The 25,523-nt window shown below is 36.8% G+C and overlaps 1 protein-coding gene and 1 pseudogene across 1 annotated transcript; both read left to right on the plus strand.

Moving 5' to 3' along the window:
* The first annotated feature begins 9,035 nt into the window (after positions 1-9,035).
* LOC129780992 (U4 spliceosomal RNA) lies at positions 9,036-9,158 on the plus strand (annotated as a pseudogene).
* Positions 9,159-24,623: 15,465 nt separating this feature from the next.
* On the plus strand, positions 24,624-25,319 carry LOC129773551 (uncharacterized). Its single transcript, XM_055777163.1, has one exon. The coding sequence runs from the start codon at positions 24,624-24,626 to the stop codon at positions 25,317-25,319; it is 696 nt and encodes a 231-aa protein (XP_055633138.1).
* Positions 25,320-25,523: the final 204 nt, after the last annotated feature.

Genomic DNA, 25,523 nt, shown 5'->3' on the forward strand with positions numbered 1-25,523 from the left:
GGGCCTGCTTCATAATCGCCCAATATTTCTCTATTGGGCGAAGCTCCGGCGCGTTGGGCGGGTTCATTTCCTTTGGCACGAAGGTGACGCCGTTGGCTTCGTACCACTCTAACACGTCCTTTGAATAGTGGCACGAAGCGAGATCCGGCCAGAAGATGGTCGGGCCCTCGTGCTGCTTCAATAGTGGTAGTAAGCGCTTCTGTAGGCACTCCTTAAGGTAAACCTGCCCGTTTACCGTGCCGGTCATCACGAAGGGGGCGCTCCGCTTTTCGCAAGAGCAGATCGCTTGCCACACCATGTACTTTTTGGCAAACTTGGATAGTTTCTGCTTGCGAATCTTCTCCGGAACGCTGAATTTGTCCTCTGCGGAGAAGAACAACAGGCCCGGCAGCTGACGAAAGTCCGCTTTGACGTAGGTTTCATCGTCCATTACCAGGCAATGCGGCTTCGTCAGCATTTCGGTTCACTCCCGACATTCTTCCAAAAATGAAACTAAAGGACGAACCAGCCAAAAGTGTTGAAAGTGATCCATTTTTATTTATATAGATAGAAGAAGATATAGGAGTACGTTTTATCACATTAAAAAAAAATCAATTATCATGTTTGGTTGCAATATGCTTGGTTGAAATATGTGTATTGTTATTACGGAACCCCCTCTCCATTACAAAGGGAGGAGGAGTGTCATACCATCATAGAAACATTTCTCATAACATATTCAAAAACCTTCACATGCCAAATTTGACTCCATTTGATTGATTAGTTTTCGAGTTATGCAGAAATTTGTGTTTCATTTGTATGGTAGCCTCCCCTTAGGGAGGAGGGAGGAGTGTCGAACCACCATAGAAACGTTTATCGATCCCTAAAACCTCTATATGCTAAATTTTATTCCATTTGTTTGATTAGTTCCCGAGTTGTTCAGTACCCTCCCCTCCTCCTCTTTAGAGAGAAGAAAGGAGTGTCAAACCACCATAAAAACATTTATTGCTCCCTAAAACCTCCATATGCCAAATTCGGCTACATTTGATTGATTAGTTTTCGAGTTATGCTGAAATGTATGTTTCAGTTCTATGGTAGCCCCCTTTTAGAGAGGTGGGAGGAGTGTTGAACCACCTTAGAAATGTTTCTTGCCCCCTAAAACCTCCACATACCAAATTTGGTTCCGTTTGCTTGATTAGTTCTTGAGTTATGCAGAAATGTATACTTCATTCGTATGGCAGCCCCCCTCTCCTTCAGAGAGAGGGGATGAGTGTTTCTCTACCATAGAAACGTTTCGTGCCCCCTAGAACCTTCACATGCCAAATTCGGCTCCATTTGCATGATTACTTTTCTAGTTATGCAGAAATTTGTGTTTCATTTGTATGGCAGCACCACCCCCTCTAGAACTCTCGAACTATTATAAGAACCTTCCCCAACCCTAAAAACCACTACATACCAATTTATTTGCCGAGTCCATAAGAATCAGACAGACAGAAAGACAGAAAAAACAGACAGACATCACTCCATTTATATATATATATATATATATATATATATATATATATATATATATATATATATATATATGTATGTATATATATATATATATATATATATATATATATATATATATAGATATTCGCATATGTATATATTTTTTAGCTCTATCCAAACAAGTTCACAGATCGATAGAGCAATATATTACCACGTTTTATAGTAGAAATTACCGCGGGTTACATATATTTGATTTAAGATCGTTTTTGATTGATTTGAATAATTTGAATTTCTATATTTTTTTGTCGGGGGAGATCTTATGTGAATTTATGAAAGTTTTCAATCATCGTGAATTCGTGCGTTGTCTCAGGATTTATAGTGGCATCAAAATACAGCGCATTTCAAACTGGATATGAAGAAAGAACTTTCCAACGGTGAAAGTTGTGTTCAGGGCCCGAAATCTTCGAAGGTGAAAAATGAATACCGACTCTATTCACCGTAGCTTCGCTTCGACTAGAGCTGCTTCGGCAGTCGCCGCCAACAAAAAGTGATTTGACTATAAAATGAATTGACTAGCATTGACTAGAAGGATGACTGGTGAACTAGTCCAGTCAGTGGTTATTTTAACTGACGCGACTAATGAATACAAATCTGCCTCTTCATTCAACTGACTTCAATCCACACTACCATTTCCCTCTGACACTAATTTTGTACCCGCGTACGCAATATTATTTTACGTCCATATAAAGAACGAAAACTTGATTTCTGATGCAAGGATGTAGTTACCCCATCAATGGACGGTGTATTGTCTACCCATCGTGAATTCAAACCAATGAACTTAGACATTTATCAAGTATGCTATAAAGATCCTCGCGTTAGTATTAGTAAATAGCGTGCAAAATAGCGCACACACACTGCATGCTATTTTATACGTGAGAGTAATTTTCGTGTACGGTACAAAATACTCTAGCTCACCTGTAGCGTATGTCAAACCACGTTGAACCCGAACATCGATGCATGCACACGTACATGGGAGAGAGAAAGAAAGAAGAGAGAATTCGTTTTGGGGGAAGTCACTTCAAAATGCAATGAGGACAATTTGATTGGGATGAATGAAATGATATAGTCGCAGAGGGAGATAGCGACTAAACTCCCGACTGACTGTTTGGCAGGGGTTAGACATCAATTGAATATAAATCAAAAATCAAAATCAATATGGCGTCATTTGTTTACCAACATATCTTTTACGAGGATTGAAATCGAAAAATGCGCTGCTTTATTCTAACTGCATGAGCGATTTTTATATTTCGGTTTCACATGGAGGTGTTCACATTTAACATGGAGTTTAAAGTTAGCCACTATTCGACTATATAACCGGACCGAGTTGTAAACAACAGTAATTGATAGAACCAAAATGTCAGTGAACCGCAGCGATATTGGGTACACTGGCAATATGAGGGATTTGACGTTTTAGTCGTACCCCTGCTGTTTGGTCGTTTTGGCGGAGAAACTGCGTGAAGAAGCCAAAAGTCATTACTGACTGAATACGCATATAGTCAGTCACATAGTCAGCTGATACTACTAAAAGATTAATAAAAACTACTTGAATTATCAATAAGTTCAGCGTTCAATGCCGCTCTAGGCAGCGAACAATCATCAGTACATGTACAATACTGGAGCTGAGAGTTAAATTGAAATTTTTATTGCTTTGCTGCTTTGGGAATGGGTTGCATGCTCTTGTTATGGCCATATTTTTAACATTATCTGATCTCTAGTGTACACGATCTTGTAAATGGATAGTGGATGATTTGTGTATCGATAAAATATAGTTTTCATGCAGGTTCCAGATTTTTCTCGTGTTTGGACCCATTTTTGGAAATTGGATATGTGGATAACGTGGATGACGAGCTGATTTCACGGATTTCGCTCCTTTACCGCGCCGTTTATTCATATAGTGAAACTGAGGCCTGTTTGGCCCTAGCTGTCCGCATGGACACCACAAAAATTAGATTTCCTAACAAGACGGACTTTTGTGACTCAAATGTATATCATCCTCACAAGTTGTGTACCAAAAAAAATCGATCAAAAGTGATTGTACTCGTAATGAAAATACCACACAATGACACAATGAGAATCAACCCAATTGTCTGCTAAACTATAAGGTGTTTCGGCACTGATCAGTCGATCATGATTAGTCGTGAGTTCAGTCTCGGTTGAGCCTCCGGCAGCGTACAACATGGGCCGTAGAAAGTTTTATTTATCATATAATTTAATTTAATCTGATAAAATGTATGTGCGTGAAAGTATAGAAAAGGTTTCAGTTTGTTCTTCGTCGCAACACGGACTTTTTTATGAACAATTCTTTCCTGCCCTATTTCCCTAACAGCTCACTTTTTACAGGGTACACACAAGTGTCCTGTGTTAGGGTCAGGGCTCGCCGTTGATCCTTACTTGCTTGCTCGCGTTGGCTCGTCTATCCGGTGGAGATTTAGATCCGGTTGGTTGCTGAGTTGTCTTCAGGGGTTCTCTCTCTGGGGATTTCAGCTCTGGTCCTCAGCTCGATCGATGATCCACCACGATTCACCAGGAACAAACATCTGATGATTTCGATGAATCTCAGTACGAAACCATCACACAACTCTGTGTTGATTACCGTCCAGGGTTGCGACTCCCAGTTTGTGAAGGAAGTTGATCGTGGGGGAATTTTATTCAACGAATTATCTTTTTGGTCTTCTCGGAGTTTTCTAGAACACGTCAGGTTTTTGTGCGGTGCTTCAGTCAGTCCCGAATGGATCCAACCGGATCTCTCTCGACCCGCCAAATCTCCTTCGTTCGGGTTTCTTTCATTGCTTTCAGTCGAACCTGTGCGATGTTTATAATGTGTCGTGTAATGTTGACTGTGCTGTTTACAAACCTTGATTCGTGTTGTGTATAACTATGTACCGCCCTTTAAACCCAAGATATCTATAATTTTTTTTATTAATCTTTCATTTTATTTTTATTACGTTTTTGTTCATTGGAATTATAATGGTATAGTTTTTAATTTTATTCGAAGGAGCCTATTTAGCTGTTTTTAAATTTTATTTTAAATGGGTGTTTTCTCGTTTTTTAACAATAATTTTAATAAATACAGTGGGTGGAGAGAAGCGCAAACCAACAACGAAAACTCAACAGGTGACTTGTCACACTAGTTTTGTAATTATTTTTTTGACTTCTGAAAAGAAAAAGAATTATAACATTGACAATTTTTTTCCACATTTCAGGGTGTTGTTATGTGATCGATAATGAAATCTGTGATAGGGAAAGAGTTGATGGCCACGCTTTGCATTCATTAACATACATCATTTTGGTTGCATAGTACAATATTTGCATACACCAAAACATCATTAACGATTCAACTGAGAAGTGAGAAGGTACTGAGAAGTTGTGTAAAAATACCACTCTCCTTTTTTAATCATTTTGAGATAGCGTGGACTACTTTGCCGGCTTATTAAACATCTGCAGAAATTCAAATTCGCCTATTCCAATGAGTGTTGTAAAAATCTGTTAAACTGTGAATTGTATCATAGAAACCACCCTTCAACTAACGAATAAAATGAACCACATAAATTAAGCCACCATGTGTGTCTCAAATCTTCGCTTTCGTACAGATTTCGCCACAGTTTACACAATATCAAATATAATTCGACTCTGACTAACCTCTCCCGATGTTATATGGCTGAAGTAGCAGATGGTGAAAAATTCGAGAATAACTAAGCCAACCGCAGCGTGGTTTCCTGCATAAATCCTCACGTTGGTTTTCGTCTGATTTCAGAAAACATCCGTAGGGCGAAAAAATTACATATTACAAAATTATATTTTTCGAGATACACTCAACATGAAACGATGGAAAATTGAAACAAAATTAAAGCTCATTGAATGCTATATAATATCGGTAGATAATTTTGGGACGGCATAGCTTTATCATGTAATGATATCGATAGATGATGGAGAAAGCGAATAAAATAGTATTGAAAGCTTATCTCATATTTCAATCACCAATCACTCTAAAACCTCTATATGCCAAATTTTATTCCATTTGCTTGATTAGTTCTCGAGTTTTTCAGTCCCCCCCGCCCTTCATTTATTGCCTCCTAAAACCTCCATATGCCAAATTTGGTTTGGTTTGCTTGATCAATTTTCGAGTGAGCAGAAATTTGTTTTTCATTTGTATGGCAGTCCCCCTTTATAGAGGGGGAGGAGAGTCTAACCACCATAGAAACATTTATCGCATCCTGAAACCTCCACATATCATTTTTGGTTTGGTTTGCTTTTTCATTTTCGAGTAATGCAGAAATTTGTGTTGCATTTGTATGGCAGGTAAACCAACCCCCCCCCTCTTAGAGGGGAGGAATGTCTAACCATCATAGAAACATTTATTGCATCCTTAAACCTCCACATGCCAAATTTGGTTCCGTTTGCTTGATTTATTTTCGAGTAATGCAGAAATTTGTGTTTCATTTGTATGGCACACACCTTAGAGAGGGGGGGAGGAATGTCTTATCACCATAGAAACTTTTAGTGCATCCTAAAACCTCCACATGCTAAATTTTGTTTGGTTTGCTTGATTAGTTCTCGAGAAATGCAGAAATTTGTGTTTCATTTGTATGGCAGCCTCCCCTTAGAGAGGGCGGAGGGGTTTCGAACTATCATAGGAACCATCTCCGACCCCAAAAACCCCTACATACCAGTTGTCGTGTCGATTGGTTCAGTAGTGTCCGAGTCCATAAGAATCAGACAGACAGACAGATAGACAGAAATCCATTTATATATATATATATATATATATATATATATATATATATATATATATATATATATATATATATATATATATATATATATAGAAGAAAATTTGAAAGCCCTCCGCCCATTGGCCATGTAATTGCGTAGAAATGCAGCAGATTAGCATTTGGCAAGCCAAATATTGCAGAAAAGAGCCGAAAGATGATGCTCTTCGTTTGACGTTAAAGTTAAGGTCGACGTTAAAGTCAGTAAAATTTGGAAAGAAATAATCTTTGAATAGTAATCGAGAAAGCCGTTCGAGTTGCAGCAGAAGCATGATGTTTTCTTCATTCACAGTTGCTTATGGAATTCGCACTCCTCATGATTGATCGACCAGCATTTAAGTGAGGGCATATACCTGGCATAAAAAATGTGAATAGGATGAAAAAGTCAATTACTCTTGCTCATAAACAAGAGCAAAATTAATCATAAGCCCAAATCGATGGGACCTCACATACGATAGCTTCTGTCTGCGGCTATCTCTCTCCGGAAAATCAATTAGTGTGGTGGAAAGAGAAATGACTTCCCTTTCCTCATCATATGAAAACCGAATCAACATCATATGAAACTGTGTACATATCAGGATACAGAATCTACAGCCAACGTCTGCAGGCTATGTAACTGAGTTTGTTTTCGTGTAGATAATATCACTTCAATGGCATAATCATTATGCTTCGGTAGAAGTCTGCTTGTTTCGCCTTTTCCCTGTCTGCATGCTTTTTTTTGGCTTCTGATCCTAGACGGGTAGAGGGGGATGACTGTCGTTCTGCGAGGGATGTCTTTTGAAGAACTCATGACATCTGGCCCTTGCGACGGTATAGCACGCTTTGCTGCATATCACAACTTTGAAAGAGGTTTGGTTTACACTTGACAAACCAAGCAGCAAAATAATCGTACTATTTCATCAATGAAAAAATAAACGAGAAAAAAATTTCCTGTGTTGAATAAAGCAGGAAAAACAAGCAACGAAAAGTGGATTCACTAAGAACTGTCAAAACGCCAAGCACAAATGTCGACCCAATTCCCACGTTCACATGATGCTACATACAATTGAGAGATCAAATCTTCTTCACAATGTTACATCAATAAACCCAGTCCATGGCTGCAGTTGTTCAACCCATGGTGGGACCAATTCTTCCCATATTTTGCTCCACCTAGTACAACCACCTTGCTCGATGGGCTTCTTTTCTTCTTGTGCGGATTCGATGTGAACAGGGCTCTGCATAGTCATAGTCAATTGATGATAGTCAGCTGACTATCTGACTGACTATATCCGTATTCAGTTAGTAATGACTTTTGGCTTCTTCACGCAGTTTCTCCGCCAAAGCGACTAAACAGTCAGTCGGGAGTTTAGTCGCTATCTCCCTCTACCGACTCGACTATATCATTTAATTCTTCCCAGTCAAATTGTCCTCATTGCATTTTTTGAAGTGACTTCCCCCAAAACGAATTTGTTCCTCTCTTTCTCTCTCTCCCATGTATGCGTGCATGCATCGATGTTTGAGTTCAACGTGGTTTGACATAAGGCGCCTAGAAGTATATCCTAAGGTGAGGCCGTTTTGTCACTAAGTTGGTTAGGGTAGCGGTATATGAAAACAGTACGGAAGAAAGCAGAAGGGGAATTATTTGCTTGAAGCGTGAAAGAGACAGACTGATCACGAGCGTGTTTGTGCACAAGCGTATTGTGTTTTGTTTACAAACAAAACACAGTAGACTTCCAAGATGGCTGAATAGTAGTTTTAGCAAGTTGGCCCGTCTTAGGATACTTCTAGGCGCCTTGGTTTGACATACGGTACAGGTGAGCAGGGATGCCAGGTGATTTTTTCAAATGTCTTCACATGGTACGAAAAAAATGTCTTCAAATTTCTTCATAGTCTTATCGAAAAAACAAAAATTCATAGTTTACAATTGGACAAAGTTTGATATCTTAATCAATGTTTATATTAATTGGCATTGTTATATAGCGTATTAGTGCACCCGTGGTCGAGTGGTTAGCGTCTCACATTATCATGCCGGGTGTTCGGGTTCGATTCCCGTTCTGGCCGGGGGATTTTTCGTCAAAGAAATTTCCTTCGACTTGCACTGTGGTCACGCGTATTCAAGAGCTTGCCCCTCGGAATACATTCAAGGCGTGTTATTTGGCTTAAGAAACCTCAACTAAGTATCAATAAACGACGCTAGTGAATGCATACGTCGAGACGGCAAAAGTTCCACAGGGAACGTTAACGTCATTTAAGAAGAAGATATAGTGCATTTCACTAAACTTGCCTTGAAGTTTTGAAGTTTATTTCAATAAAAGTGAACAAAGAATATATTTCACAACTGCGAACTAAATTTCATGACTTTAGAAATGATAATTTGCCTGATATACCGTTGTTTGGGTAAATATCGCCCAGGTTTTTCCACAAAAACGGAACTGTGATAACTCCATTTGTTTATTTCGGATTTGAAGTTTTGGTTGTAGCTCAAACCATATCCATAAAACTGATTATTGAAACGGTGTGTAACCGGAAAACCTTCGTTTTGTGAAGTGGTCGTTTGACACATCTAAGTTAATCTATTGTATAATATGGGTCCAAATTTATAAAAATACATTGTCACACTTATTCAAATGTTCTAGTGCAACTGAATTAATGTCTTCTAGAGTCATTAAAAGTACCTCGTTGTTGAATTCATTCTATATACTTGTGGATTTTCTGCTTGGAAAAGTTTGAAAAGAGCGAGTGGATGACCCCGAGACTAGCTTTGCGCAGTGGCGATATCATAACCATTGATGTTTATCAGAGGTGTAATTATTGAGTTGAACACTAAAAAAAGTCAAAAGTCTAAAAAAAGGCAAAAGTCTCTGTAAATGACTAAGAACAAAAGTAAACAAGTAACACTGATAAAAAGCGATCGATACAAAACTGATACAAAAGCCCTACTTCCTTTGAAAATTTTTCCGGCCAATAGAAATTTATGAAAATAATATCTCACAAAAATTCACATACGCTATCATACTGAAATGTTTTCTCATATTTCATAATGTCTTCAAAACTTTGAGTGCTTTGAGGCACCTCTAAATCATGTCCGATTAAGCTGAAACTTTGCACAGGTATTTTTTTTTGGGCCTATAAACAAAATGTACATGGTCGGTTCTTCAAATTCGATAATTATTTTTTTCCATACCTTCATTGGTCCTAAAAGTTCGATATTCGGCGTTTCATGCATTTATAAGTCATTTGGCATCGAAAAAAAAATTAGATTTTCCAAAAAAAGATTTTCGAGAATCAAAAAAATATAGGAGGTTATGTTCAAGACACGACCGCATTGTTGACGTAGAACTACGCTGTAGTTTAATTCTAGTCGCTTGTTTATAACTGCGGATATTATTTTATAATACGAAAATTTTGAAATAACCATTCTACCAGTTTGGTCGCCCTGAAATGTTTTGTTATTGTAGAACCATTTGACGATGATTGTTTGATGATTCATTCGTGTGCTCGCTGAACAATACATGCTCGAGATAAGCGCAGTTGTCATCCTTAGTGGAGAAAGTTTTGCTACTGCCAAGCGAAACCAAATCACATACAAAAATCCAGAACAACATTTACTTTATTGTTGACTAAATAAACGATATAAACTCTATTTGTTAATCTCAACAACCTCGAAAAGAGTAGCACTGGTTCATTATGATCAAGATTAGCGCAAATGCTAGTTGAAGACAGTTTTGCGACTGGCACGCGAACCCAAATAAATTAATAACTAAATATAACTTATTGAATAACTTGGTATTCCCCAAATATTTTTTTGGTGCACAACTTTAATACGTGCTTTACCATAGCGTCGGTTCAATGCATTGGTGACAGAAAACAAACAATTTTCACTGCTTCGAAAAACGCTGAATATTTGCCTCAGCAGAGATTCATTACTAATACCCTAGCGTAAATATTTCCCTCCTGCTATCTCCCCTTCTTGTTTATATTTTAAATTACGACTGCATAACCTGCAACACCAAACAATCGTCAATCATAGCATAAAAAAATTGGGCGATTGTTGCGTTGGACTAATGCACACGGGAGCAGATACAAATGGGGTTTCAGCGTAGCGAAGATGCACTATTTTTACGTCAGGTTATGAAGCACGCACGTACGCACACAAATATCCATATATCGATGGCTTGAAGCAACTAAATATACATACTTTTATCTCCGTTTTGCGCTTTTCTCAACAGAAGCCCTTCTGTTGATATTGCCAGTCTAGATTAGCTTAGCTGTCATCCTTTGTGAAGAGAATTTCCCTACCGTCATGCGAAACCAAATCACTGGCCAAATTCCAGAACATTTATTTTCTTGGTGAGCTGACGATAGCCTAGCTTGATGATTCCCCACATAATTGTGTAGCTCAAAACATTAATGCAATGGCGTCTTTTTGATGCAATGATTGCAATCCAGAGACATCAGCGAGTGAGTAATTTCCAAAACGAAGACATGTGATGACGCAAAACAAGAAAGAACAAGCGATATTCATTGCTTTGGATACAGAACCATACTGAAAGTTTGCCTTCCTTCCTTGCTTGAGACTTTAAACTCCTTCAGTTCATTCGTCTGTAACCTTCAAAAACACCCTTTGAAAACTTCACTTTATCCATCATATTACTCATCCACCCCCATTACCTTGGGAAAGGCATTCGATCCCTCGCCGTCCATCTCGCCCAGCAACGATGTTGTTCTGTCGATTTCCTCACAAAGAATGAAAGTTTGCCTCAGCGAGATGCACTGTTTATACTCTAGGCAAATATTCCCCTTCGTTCTTCTTCTTTTCCTTAGTTCACGGAGACTTTACATCTTACGATTCCCATTCGTTGCTCGTCGATAAGTTGCTCGTTATTGACAGCTCTGTTCGGGAAAGTACACGAAGGACAGAACAAATGTATGAGGAAATGGGAATGCTTCCAACTTTCATCAATTTAAACCATATACAGACAATGGAATTGTAATGTATAGCATATCAAACGAATTGTTGGGGCACCGAAGTAGATGAAATTTCCACTTTTATAATTTTTTCTTGTTTATTTCACACAGATTGAAAAATTATAAAATTTCTGTTGAATATATGTTCTTTATGAATATAATATTTTATAACTCGCGTTTACTATTTTCTCGGGTGCCAACAACGTTGTTATTCTGAATTTTTGTTATCGTACCTGAGCGAAACCCTTAGATTAAGCTACTAGATTAATAATAATTTTAAATTAGATATAGTTTCAATAAACTTAGGCAAACTATTACCTTTTTGATTAATCTTACTATTAAGCGCAATTAGATTTAAGTAGGACTAGGATTTTAGCATTGACATCGGACTGTAAGTTTAGTTAGATAACTTTTAATTAAATAATAATTCACTAGTTTAAGCGTAATTTTTTACCGTTTTGAATAACTATTAGATTTAAGTTAACTGTACGTTCCAATAGTTATAAGTATGAACTTTAGCGTTAAACAATTCTTTTAGACTTCCTTTCAATTCCACTTTTATTTCAACACTGACCTTTGTCCTTCTCAAAACCTATCTTTTCCTTTCTTCGAAATCTTCTCCTTTTCTCTCTTCATCCTTTCTATAATCTACACCTATTGACCGCAACTGACCATTTGGCCATTGTGTAATTTTCCTGTCGAGTTATGGTTTCTCCGTACATTTGTTTGTATGGAATAGTGCTGCCAGTCAGATAGAGGCGCGTACTGATAACACAAATCTTTGGGAATTTCAGATTCGTTTGGTATGTAAATCGCCAAAATCCGTTCACGGAAAAAAAAGTTATTAACGTTAACCCCTAAATCATGTCCGATTGAGCTGAAACTTTGCACAGGTAATTTTTTGGGCCAATAAACAAAATGTACATGGTCGGTTTTTAAAATTCGATGATGAAATTTTTTCCATACATCCATTGCCACCCGAAGGATCATATTTGATGAAAAATCCTTCTACGTTCGAATTTTAACAATGACAAAGTTATAATTTTTTTTTTGTTTCGAGCTCTGTTGCTTTACAATAAAAACTACGCTACGAAAGACGATTCTGGTGCATCCATTTGAAAGTCGAGAAAATTTAGTACATGATATAGTAGTGGAATATCTAAACTAGTGCATTTAAAGAATATTTTGGAAGTGAAAACATAACACTTAGTAATTTTTAATGTGTTATTACTAATTTCACCCTAAAAATTCATATTGAACTTGATTGTTTCTATAAATTAAATAAAAACTGCTAACTAACTGCTCTACAATTTGTTCTTTGACACCCATCTAAAAAAAACTCTCTTAATTTCCCTGCAATATCGATATAGACGATTCCTGGTGAAACATTCAAGCAAAATCTTCAAGAATCGAGGATTACATCCCCAACGCTCTCAAAACATCACTTCTAAATTAAAAAAATCCACAAATGATACCGGAGAACAGCTCTCATGGAAGAAAAATATTTTCTTCGTATCCGACCTCAAATGAGTTGCAATTTGATGCCACTTTCAACCCGGATACTATACTCGAATTCACGAAAACTGAATCGATCGGAACAAGCCATCAATAATCCCAAAAAGTGTAACTCTCACACCCTCTCGCGGAAATCTATATATATAAAAATGGATTTCTGTCTGTCTGCCTGATTCTTATAGACTCGGAAACTACTGAACCGATCGACATGGAAATTGGTATGTAGGGGTTTTTGGGGTCGGGGAAGGTTCTAATGATATTTCCAGACCCCTCCCCCCTCTCTAAGGGGTGATTGCCATACAAATGAAACACAAATTTCTGCATAACTCGGGAATGAATCTAGCAAATGAAACCAAATTTGGAATGTGAAGGTTTTAGGGTGCAATAAATGTGTTTAAGGTGGTTAGACACTCCACCCCATCTCTAAGGGGGAGCTGCCATACAACTGAAAGACAAATTTCTGCATAACTCGAGAACTAATCAAGCAAATGGAGCCATATTTGGCATGTGACAATTTTAGGGGGCACGAAACGTCTCTATGGATAATCGATACTTTTCCTGCTTCTCTAAGGGGGGCTGCCATATAAATGAAAAAAAAATTTTTGCATGACTCGAAAACTATTCAAGCAAATGAAGCCGAATTTGGCATGTGGAGGTTTTAGGGATCAATAAATGTTTCTATGGTAGTTTGACACTCCTTTCTCCTCTTTAAAGGGGGGGGGGGGGGCTCCCATACAAGTGAAACACAAAATTCTGCATAACTCGAGAACGAATCAAGCAAATGGAACAAAATTTGGCATGCGAATGTTTAAGGGTGCAATAAATGTTTTTACGGTGGTTAGACACTCCACCTACCTCTCTAAGGGGGAGCTGCCATACAAAATTAAACGGGGTCGATTAGAAGATCAATCAATGAACAGTTCTGCGATTGGACCCATGAACTTGCTCATAGTATGGAAACATGAATGTTTGAAAGTATTGATAACGTAAAACAAATTTTGGGCGGGACGAAGTTTGCCGGGTCAGCTAGTATATTATAAAGCAATTCCACGTCAAATCTGTCGATGGATTTAACGCGCCTCTTTTCTAAACCTTGAGCATATGGTGGTAGTTATTTTTAATAACGACTGATTTTTGATGATTTTGATTTTAAATGATTTTAATTCGTTTAAAATCGATTTTAAATCGTAACTCGAAACCAAGATGGCTCATTGAAATATGATGTACGAAAAAGTTGTTTGGAAATAATTAAACTATTTAGGAAGAACAATATTGCTAATGCACTGTCAAAATATGTTACTAAAAATTGTATTTAATTTTAAGAGCTCCATATCCTCAAAAAAAACGTCATTCGATATTTGAAAAAAAAATTTTTTTTTCAATAGAAAACTCTTCCAATTCAACAAAGTTTGACATACAGTGGCGCCATGTCGGACTCTTCAAAGTGAAGATAAAATATTTTGAAAGAATATTAAATTTCAAAAGTTTGAAATATCGTAGCAATTTAGTAAAAGTAATTTATAAAATAGACTACACATTGATAACTAGAATGTTACCTCTATAGTGGCATTCGGACATTAATTTCAATTTCTAGTACTGGAACTCTATCATACGAGGAATGTGATTTTTTGTATATTTTCTCAGAGATTTCATGCCAATGTTTATTAAATTATTTTATATATTTGAGTATAGTTCCGCAACTTATTCAACTATTTAATCATCAAATTTTGTGCAAATTGCTAATTGTTAATTGTCTATCTCAAATAGTTCAGAATAAAAAAAAACGATGTAACCACATTCGGTTCACACTAATCAACAAACTCCTATTGACTCGCAAGAATCACATCTCGTGTTCGGACGCAATGTCATCAACCGCGAATAGTTTACCAATGAGTTTGATTAGTGCCATCAGCATTCGGAGGTCTGCACTAACAAATATCACCAGGAGGATGCATTCGGTATCAATTTTCACCTTCACCAACAAGGTGCGTGGAATGTGGAATGCAAATTATCCCCGCAAATGAACCTCTCGAACGGGTCCTAGGGATCGCGTTCCTTGTTCTGTAGTTTTCTAATTTGGTTCCGTGGTTCGTGGTTTATTTGCCATGGAGATTACTATTCGTGCAGATGGAATCAGACGTGGATGGAAATTTTGTTAAATGGGCGCACAGAGGTTGGTCAAGCGAAGTCAAGTTGATGTCCTCTGGCTCATGTGTTGTTGAGCTTGATAAGCGGTGTCCAGGTAGGTTCGCCTTCAGTTCGGATCGGTGACTGACACTCCATGTGGAGGAAACAGATCGACAGAAAAATGCCAGAGGAAAAATATACCCCTTTATAGTTGAAATATTGAAACAAGCATACTCATTTCCATATTTGTATTAGAAGCTCCGCTATCAAAAATATTCTTTTTGTCTACTTTTTTCTCACCCCATCTGATATTTTCGAATATTGTCCTCTATTTTAATGCATCATGGGAAAAAAAAATCTAATACTCTCTCCCCAACGATAGTTCGTTTGATGTGCGGTTTAGTTATCACCAACATAACACATCGTCACCCAAAGTTTATCTACAAATGTCTTCAGACAGAATAATTCTAGATCCATATAAAAAGGGTTTCAAGCCATTGGCAAACTAATTTCTGGTATGCCGTTTACATATACATATAAAGCACACTTCGTACAACTCAGTCACAACAGATTCCCTAGAAGCCAGGAAACTCGTTAAAACAAACAATTCGCAAAACATAAGGGAGTAATTATAGCGACTAGGAATTCCGGGAGGGATTGGGACACATTGATGTGCTTAGCTGATGTTATTTTGGGACAAGGGTACGATGACAAACGATGAATGGATCATTTGGGTTAACTATCAATAACATTTTACCTCATTCGTCCTGTGCCCAGCAAGTGTACACGCTAAAATCACTACAAACTTTCCCCCTCCTAATTAAATAATTTAATTGCAGAGTAAAATTACTCCCGAGAAACACAAATTTTACTCATTCCATGTTTTATTATGACCAAGTTATTCCGTTCACACCACCTTACATTGGTCCAATTATTATTAGCGTGACCCTACAACTCTCAGTCCCAGTGCATTGGATACAGAATACTGTATGTGAAGCATGCTCTCCTGTGCCGTATGCTTAACGCATTAGGATCTGAACTGTTTTTCTGGGGATTTGTCCAGCTAGCAAAAGTACGATTCCGAAGATATCTTCATCACCAGATGTAAGATAGTGGCTAGCAATATATATCCCTGAGAAACTCTGGAAGCGACTACGCAAATGGTCTGAGCGAATTAGCAAGTGGATTCCATGGAAACAGAAACAATCACATGCAGAAGTAAACTGCAACCATTTTATGACAGTGAATGTGGACAAATGATTTGGGTCGAACCACAACGCTAGAAATACAATGTGTGCTTGTTTGCTCAACGGATAATAACTGGCTCCCGATAATCGGTAGTGGCTGGCTTAGTGTTGATTGGATAACATTAAAAACTGTTAATAATTATTGGATGGATTATTTATGTACAATCACATTATATTACATCGAAATAAATACGTAATTTCTGCTGCAAATGTATTTATTTTGAAACTGAATAAGATACATCGGAGCAAGTTTAAATTTGGGGTAAGTTAAAACGGAAACCATATTATTTTACTAGGAATGATGGATTGATGCGATAAAAATATATTTAGTAAATATTATCTTTCAACCCACCTTATGGCAGCCATTACTAGAATATTGGAACGCTATAACGCAATCCGCGCCTTTGTTTACTTTTCCTTGTTCCGTGGAATCAAAACAAAAATTTTTGCGAGCTGACTGAATCGGTCCGAAAACACTGATTTTTTTCAAAAATATCTCCAGAATTGCACGTCAGGCAATCAAATAGAGATAGGGGAAGTGGGGGCATAGTGGTCACCCTGAGGAATATGTCCATTTCCAGTGTTTATTTCTTTATTTCGTCAAACTATAGTATACAACAATTACATACATTGCATTACAATTACAATATACTTAATGAATAATTAATAGCTATATTGATGAAAATCAGTTATGTGAGGTATCATGTATTTTGTATTAATAATGAATTACGAAATGCAACGCAGCAAACATATATGACAAAACTGTAATTCACGAATACAATGATCTTTCAGTCAATGACTTTTTCAATAATTTCTTCGTCATTGTCACATCAATTACATTACTGTACTTATTGTACGTTCTCATCATTCTATTAAGTGGACCATTCATAGCATATAAAGTTCGAAATGAAGTTGGTTTGAACAAATTCCGTGCTCGCAAGGCTCGTGTTGGTGCATAAAAATTTAGATTTTCAAGTAAGTTTTCAGAACTAATCCTGTGTGAAACTAAGTCAATTAAACATGAAATTGTGGCAATTTCTCTGCGTTTCTCAAGTGTTTCAATATTTATTAACATACAACGGGCTTCATATGGGGGATGGGGATATGATGTCCAGCCTAGCTTTCTCAAAGGCAAATAATAAAAATTGTTTTTGTACTGATTCTATTCGATTGGAGTGCAGTTCTTGATAGGGTGCCCATACAACACTGCAATATTCTAAAATAGATCTAACAAAACTTATATACAATGTTTTTATTGTGTATGTATCACTGAAATTGTAGCTAAATCTTTTTATGAAACCGAGCATACTATTTGCTTTATTGATCATTGTATTGTAATTTTCGCCAAAAGTGAGTTTGAGAATTGAGAATTATACCTAAATCTCTAATTTTGACGCATCTCTCTACAGTTTCAAATCCTAGAGAACATATGAAGTCATAAGTTTCATGTTTTCGAGTATACGATATAATATTACATTTTTTCACATTAATATCTAAAATACTTTTCGCGCACCATTCGAAGAAAACATCTACTTCTTGTTGGAAAATCACAAGATCACTACATTTGGTTACTTCCATGTACAATTTCATATCATCAGCATATATTAGAATGTTGAGGCTAGTTAATACTAGTGACACATCATTTACGATTAGGATAAAAAGTAAAGGGCCTAAGTGAGAACCTTGTGGAACTCCGGATGTGATATGCACTGGACTAGAGATTTTTCCTCTAAAGCGAACAAACTGTGTTCTATTGGTGAGGTAAGATACTACCCACTTCAATAGAATTCCAGTTACCCCCATATGTTGGAGCTTGAAAATAAGCATTGGAATATCTACTCTGTCGAAAGCCTTGCTGAAGTCTGTATAAAGCGTCTCGACAACGTTGCCTCTATCCATTACCGCAAGAGAATAGGATACAAATTCTAACAGATTTGTGGCAGTGGATCTTCCTTTATAAAAACCATGTTGATTCGGTGAAATATAACGTTTTAACTGATTGAACATTTTAGTATTGACAATGGATTCAAATAATTTGGGAATACAAGATAATATGGTGATGCCACGATAGTTACTTATGTCTGAACGGTTACCAGATTTGAATATGGGTAGTAGGAATGATTTTTCCCAGACAGAAGGAAATATTACGAATTTTAGAGATAAATTGAAAAGCAAGGACATAGCATGAACGAAAGCCGATGCCAACTTTTTCAACAACATTGGAGGGATACCATCCGGCCCGGGACCTTTAGATGAATCTAGATCCTCCAGCGCGACAAGAAGTTCGTTAGCGGTAATATTATCAATTGAGACCGAGTTTGCACATTCGGGTAAAAACGAAAAATAATCGTAATCTCGAACCATGTTATTTGTTGTGTAGTTACCTTGGAAAAACCGGGCGAATTGATTACTAATATCACTATCATTTGATCCAACGTATTCTCCAAATTTCATACTTGATGGGAAATTATAAGATTTCATCTTATCGCTGGCAAAATTGAAAAATTTCTTAGGATCGGATTTAATATTATTTTCTATCCTTGTAATATAGCTTTCATATTGTAGTGATATTTTCGTATCAAGGTTTTTACAAATATCTTTGTATATGGTTAAATTATCCAAAGTTTGGTTTGCTTTGTATCTTTCATGAGCTTTTATTTTTTGTTTTTGAGATTTTTAATATCACGGGTGAACCATATTGGTGTTTTTGAATTTGTATTAAGTTTTTTCTTTCTTGTTGGAACATGTTCGTTTATGATTCTATACAAATTATCATAAAAAAATTCAACAGCTTTGTCTATGTTCCGCTAAAATGTCCACATACCGCTAAAATTCCCGTTTTTCGAAGAATATTATAGTTCAACTCGTTGTTGTTCAAGATAGCATACGGCTTTTACTATAAAAATTCAAAATAGTATATTTTTCATCATTAGAAAAAAAAGGTGACAAATAGAACTTGGAGGTAAAGTGGTCACCTAGTGGGGGCAAAGTGGTCACTCGTACATATCAATCTAAATGGGATAAATATAAGCGTTTTTTTGTCCTAATTTGTTCAAATCATATTCGATATTGTAGGTACATGTATGAAATAAGCTTGGATTCACCTAGAGACTCAAATCAAATTTTCTCATGCATACAAGTTGGAGTGGCATATTTTTCCAGGGTCAAAGGCAAAAAAGGAACCTCTTCAAGAGCAGAATGTGATGAGGTATATTAACTTTAATAAACATAACATTGTAAGTCGTTATGCACCTATGACCACTTTTCCCCAAGCATCAAAGTAATTTCTATGCTAATTAATCGCTGAGATTGAACAAAATATTTGTTCACCTCTCCTAGAATATGTGAACAGTCGTCCAAACTGATGATTTGTCCAACATATCAGATTGAAGAAACTAAATTTAACGAGAAATTCCTTAGATACCTTGCGCACAAAACTACGGCCGAATGGCTATCGAGGGAGCAATTTCTGTTTTTATTTATATTTCGACATGCGACAGCTCAACTGAAGTACAGGGTGACTCAAAGTTCATTAAATTCTTCAAACATAAGGTGCCTATCAATACGGTGTTAATAGTCAATAGTAATACTACCAAACAAGCAGGTGACCAATTTGCCCCCACTACCCCTAATCAAGTGTAGTGGTTTTAAAACTAAACTGAACAAACTTTTTCCATATAGCTCTGAACATTTTAACATACCCCATGTTTATTTTATCCCTGGGGTAAGTTGGAATCAGTGAAAATCGACTATTTTTTAAATATTGCTACAGATGCCGGACTTTATTTGTCGATGATTGCTGTATCAATGAATGATGTTAACTTAAAAAATTAGAATCATTCATATTTTCGTTATTAGGGGGCCAAAGAGTTAGTGTCGAATGTCTTAAAATTGCATTACTTGTCGAGATTTACTGTTATCTCGAAAAAAAATATTTTTTTTGGCACTTGGTCGTTTTTCCCTCTGAAAAGTAGATTTTTAACAACATTTTTTTTTAGATAACTGTAAATCTCGTTGTGCCATGCAATTTTAAGACATTTCACATCAAATTTTTTTTTTGAAAACCCCGATTTCCGGTGATTTTTCGGTTTTAAAAAAACTCTAATTTTAACGTCTACAATACTTATTAATGAAGTTCTATTGAGCTAATCAACATTTCGCAACAAGTTCCGAATGAAAAATCGAGATAATTATTTTTATTGGCACATAAAACCATATGTTTCCTCTCGTACTCCGAAGTCCCAGAGAGTCGATTTTTGATAATTTTTTTTTTCGAGCTGACATTAGATCTCGACGTTTCATGCAATTTTAAGACATTGGGCATCAAATTTTTTTTTTCGAAACCCCCGATTTTTTTTTACTCTCCCTTTGGGTGATTTTTTCGATTTTCAAAAAACTCAAACTTTGATCGCTTTGCGCCACTCTCTCTTAAATCAGATTGAGCTAATATTTGGCGTAGGGTGTTAGTTCGAGATGGTAAACATTTTGTATAGGGAAACTTTTTGAAATTTTAGGGTCGATTTTTTCCGATACATTCATTGGCACCCTAATACACATACATGATACAGGTCAAATTTGTTAATTTTGTAACTGAGGGTCGTTCAAATATTACATTACGCAATTCATTTCTTATTTTAGACTCATAGCATGTAGAAAATGGTCATTTGCATAAAAATGTTTAGATTTAGTTGGATTTATTTCTAAACAAGTTTCCACAACATATCCTCTTTCTTACATTTGAACAAAGCAACATCAAGGGACATGACTACTTTTCTTACGTTGTTTCAATGTCTAATGCTATTAAATATGAAGATCATTTGAAAAGCGACAAGAATTTTACGTTGGAATAGCAGCAGACGAAATTATCAGAACAATGGACAGCGAAAGGCGGATCATTTCAAAGAATATTTGTCGCAGTCTGCGACAAGTCTACGGCAATGTTAAATCCCAGAAACTTTTCCAATTTGAGTAGCATTAACGTTGTATTAGAAGCGTTTCCAGAATTCTACAATGGGAATGTACAAGATGGGGTGAATTAATTAGGTAGCCTAAAGAAAAAATTACTTCGCAAGGAAATCACAATTTCAGAAAACGAGCGTGTGTATGGTTGGTGGACAAAAATTGGATGCATCAGCAAACACACGAATGACTTGTAAATGTAAATGTAAATGCTAATAAATCATTTTTTTCTCTACATTGACTACAATTGACATTTTTCGGAACATCCAATGTTAATTTATATTTTTTTTATCGAAAGTCATTTGTATATGCTGCAAACAGGTTTCAATTTAGTGATTTAGTGATTTTTTAAGATAACTTTCAAGTTGAACTTCGAGAAAATTCTTTCAACTTGCCCCTTTGTACCTTACATCAATTTGATAGTAGATTGAATGTTTATCCAATTATTTTCACAACTAGGTTATAATCAGACTTGCAAATGGGAGCGCGTTATACAAAACACAAAGATTAATGCTACAAGAAATACCGCACGGGACCAATTCTAGAGAATACGGTGGATGGGGCAGCAGTTCGTAGTGCAATTCGACCAGTTTGGCCGTGGCGACGGCGGAATTTCCATTCTTTTCCATTCTTCTAAAACCCGCGGACACGCCCGCTTCCACACACGGTCAAAACAAAACTACGAGTCCGATTCGGCTGAAATTTTGACAGTAGCCGTTTACGAGAATGTACTAAAAAGATAAGTAATCTCTCTTGCGATGCTGACATCATCGGGCGATGAGGTTAAGTACTTATCGGACCGCCCTCGTATATTGAGATTTAATAAAAATAGAAGGCACTTGCAGCTTTTTATTTGAAATATTAAATCATCAAATGCATAACCAAAATGCGTTTTTGAAATCCGACCAGATGATTTGAAGTCACGTTTTAAGTTACAAATTCTCAATTTATAATATTAAGGAAGACAAAGCGGTCTTATTGTGTCGTGAGGTGGTTTAGCTGTATTCGTTAAAAATTAAAAATCAAATAAAATTCTGATGGATTTCACTTTACACATATAGAGCTATCAGTTATTACATTAAAGACCGCTCACGAGTTTTCTCGTGTTTCGCGTCTGATCTGCTAATTTTTTTTTCGTGTCTTGCGTTCCGTCAGATACGGATGGATCACGAAATAAGCCGTGTTTTCTACACGTTGTCTTTTTTATTCCATTTGTTCATTTTTTTAGGCTCATTAGCATTTTTGATGTAACAGAGTCGGGGTTTTAATCGTGCACATGTCCCTGTTCATGCAGAGCAGTTGTATGGATGAGTCGACCGCTTAGTAAGCGAACGCGCAACCAAGTGGCTACGAAGACATCCTCCCCACTTCCCCAACACGGTGTATTTAGATGTCAACTTCCTCGATACATTGTGTCCTACTTTGTGCACTTGATGGTTGAATAATTTTTTAAGTAAAAACGTTATTTTAATTATTAAACAAAATATAACTTTTTTTGAATGATACCTAGAATGCATCTTATTGTAAAATTTCTAAAAATTTCACAAAAATGGTTTCATAAATAAGAAAGTAATGATGATTTTAGAACGTACACGTTTGCCTCTAAACGTGCTGTTCCAGGCGTATGTCTTACAGATTTATTTGCGGTCCCTAATATGTCAGTTTTCCAGTGTTTGTTCCAATAGTGAGAGATACTACTTATTAAACACAAACTTTTCTTGAACTACGAATATCTTCTTCTAGAATTCATAAGACCCATGAGGGGGCTCTCAACATTTCATACACAACATATCTCTTGGTAAGGTTACATTGTGTTGAATCCATAGAAAACCCCTACCGTTTACTTTTTAATTTACGTTCATTACATTCAATTCAAATTCGTAGGCAGATGATCGCAATTAGACACCCACAGAAAAGGATCCCTGAACTCGGTTCGGGATAGCAAGCCGGCGGAACAGCTGCGCAATGCGGAAGCGTGCGTGCGTATGATGGGATTATGCGATTTCCGCATCATCCAGTCGGATGCGATTTCATTTAATACTTGGAAACCCATAACGCTCCACTAGCATACAATGTGATGGATCCAAACCAGCCACCGCGGATCGTTGCTGTGTAAGGCTTTTAAACGCCGCACTTGATGTTCAGCTTGTGAAGCTCGCGCTTAACCACCAACCAGTAAACGAAAATCACTCCAGGAAGAAATGTTCATTTAACAGGCCACTGAATTTGTTCCTTTTTGATTTTCCCTCTGAAATTTGAATTTTTCGAGTATTATATTCATTAGGAAAAAACTAGAAGTTGGTTATATCTGTGATATAACCGTAAGGTAGACGTAGGACTACCGCCGGCTCTGTAATTATTTGTTTGAAATTAGATCTGAATCAATTCTCAATGAATGAATGAATAATTGGGCCTGATCACGAACATCACGTACGCCTTCACGTCACTTACACTTCACTTAATCTTTTTGTGTCTATCATCATTGTCACGGACAGTTGCGTGTGAAAATGAACTCCGTGAAGTGGAAGTGTTCATTCCCGTATATAAGAGACATGTTGGATGCATAATGTCGGGTGTTTGAATGTTGTGTCGGTTGCATATTTTCGGACGTTTTAACGTTATGCAGATAAAATTAATACAGCGTACATCTGATGGGTTTCAAGGAATTTGACAAAAGTGGAAAGTGATTCAGATTTTCTTTAGACGGATATCAAAATTATGGAAAAAGAACTAGAGAAGAATTTAAAAACAGTATCTTGTGAATCCTTTGCAATGATAGACTAATTTTTTCCTTGTTTGAAACTTATTATCACTTTTTTAATATTCTTTAACACAAAGTATGTCTTCAAAACAATACCGTTGAAAATATCTATAACGTAAAAAGTTATAACTATCATCCTGATTCTGGTCTGGTAGTCACGAGTTGTCAAAGTTGTCACGATGCATGAACTCTTCGGGATTCTACACACACGGTGATGGCCGTAATAAGGTTGTATACAATTCACTTCGTTTTCACCGTGAAGTGACGTTCGTGATCAGGCCCATTATTTCTAAAGATTGCTGAAAGTTTTCCTTGTTAGTGTGTGAGTGGATGAGTATGAGTATGAAATTATCATTAACATGAAATTCAAATATTTCGAAATTGTTGTTGGTCCAGAAAAGAATAGTTGGGTTTGCGTGGTTTTGTAAAAGCAACTGATGAAGTATGATATTGCGGCGCTTATAATAAATCCGCATGCAGCGACGGCGGTAACGCGCACCAAAGATACTCGTAAAATAAGCGCTGTCACCGATTGTCACATTTGACTTTTTGCTTCTCTTCTTGTTCTCCCTTGTTATTGTCATTCATGTCAACAGATCGCCGTGAGATGAATTGATTTTTTTTTCAATGTTTAAGAGTTTCTTAGAATTGATTTTACATTTAAATTGGAAAACGGTAGGTTATTATGGAACATTGTTTATGTGTTAAAAATACTGATTTACGTTTTGTCAACGTTTAGATTCGACCTTGGTTCCGGCTCGATTTGATATGGCTAATATTCACGAAAACGTTCTTCATCGTCATGCTTCCGTAAGCACTGTTTACCATTGCCTCTACGGATATTTCTACTTAGGCATTAAGATGAATACATTGGCCAAAATACACCATCATTCAACAATTTCGCTGTGGATTCGTTTTTACGACGAAAACAAATATTTTGGACGAAAGGAAAGAGCAAAGGTCTACCTTCAATTTGGTCCGAAGGAGAAATCTTGGATAGTGAACTTGTATAAAGATTGTCCCATCTTGTACTTACTTGAAGCTAAGGAACGGTTTGAACGGACTTTCCATAAGTCAATAAGTTCCGCATCCATCAGTCGAATCCTTCACTCAGAAGGTTATACGTGGAAAGTGTTGGAAAGACGGGCAATGCAACTACGCCAAAAGGATATCTACCGGTTTCAATCCGACATGACCATTACAGCTTGGGATATTCATTGCCTGGTGTTCTTGGATGAAATATCCTTTGACAATCGTGGACTGCTCCGAAATAAAGGATACGCACCGGTAGGTAAACGTCTTATATACCGTTGGGAGTTCGTTAGGAAGCCCAGATGTTTCTTGTCTCCACAGCGTTCGAATGACTTCTGGTTTTTGAAATTCTTCTCGAACACAGTACCTTTGAACCGATACTGGTTGTCATTCTCCTTGGATCCGTGTGGTAGCTCGTCTAGCTCAGAATGAAAGGTATGATCTCGGATTTGTTTCTTGGATTTACCTGTCTTCGGCTAAAATTGAACGAGATCCTTTCAATATCAATTGGTCAGAAAAGTTAAAAAAAATATTCTTACTCGCTTTGTTGAATGGCAAGCTCCTGGTCCGGACAGTGGGTCTGCTAGCGAATCATCATTACTTGGCTTTGCTGAATGAGAAGTTCCTGATTCGGAA

The sequence above is a fragment of the Toxorhynchites rutilus genome, chromosome 3 (genome assembly GCF_029784135.1).
Source record: "Toxorhynchites rutilus septentrionalis strain SRP chromosome 3, ASM2978413v1, whole genome shotgun sequence".
Lineage (NCBI taxonomy): Eukaryota > Metazoa > Arthropoda > Insecta > Diptera > Culicidae > Toxorhynchites > Toxorhynchites rutilus.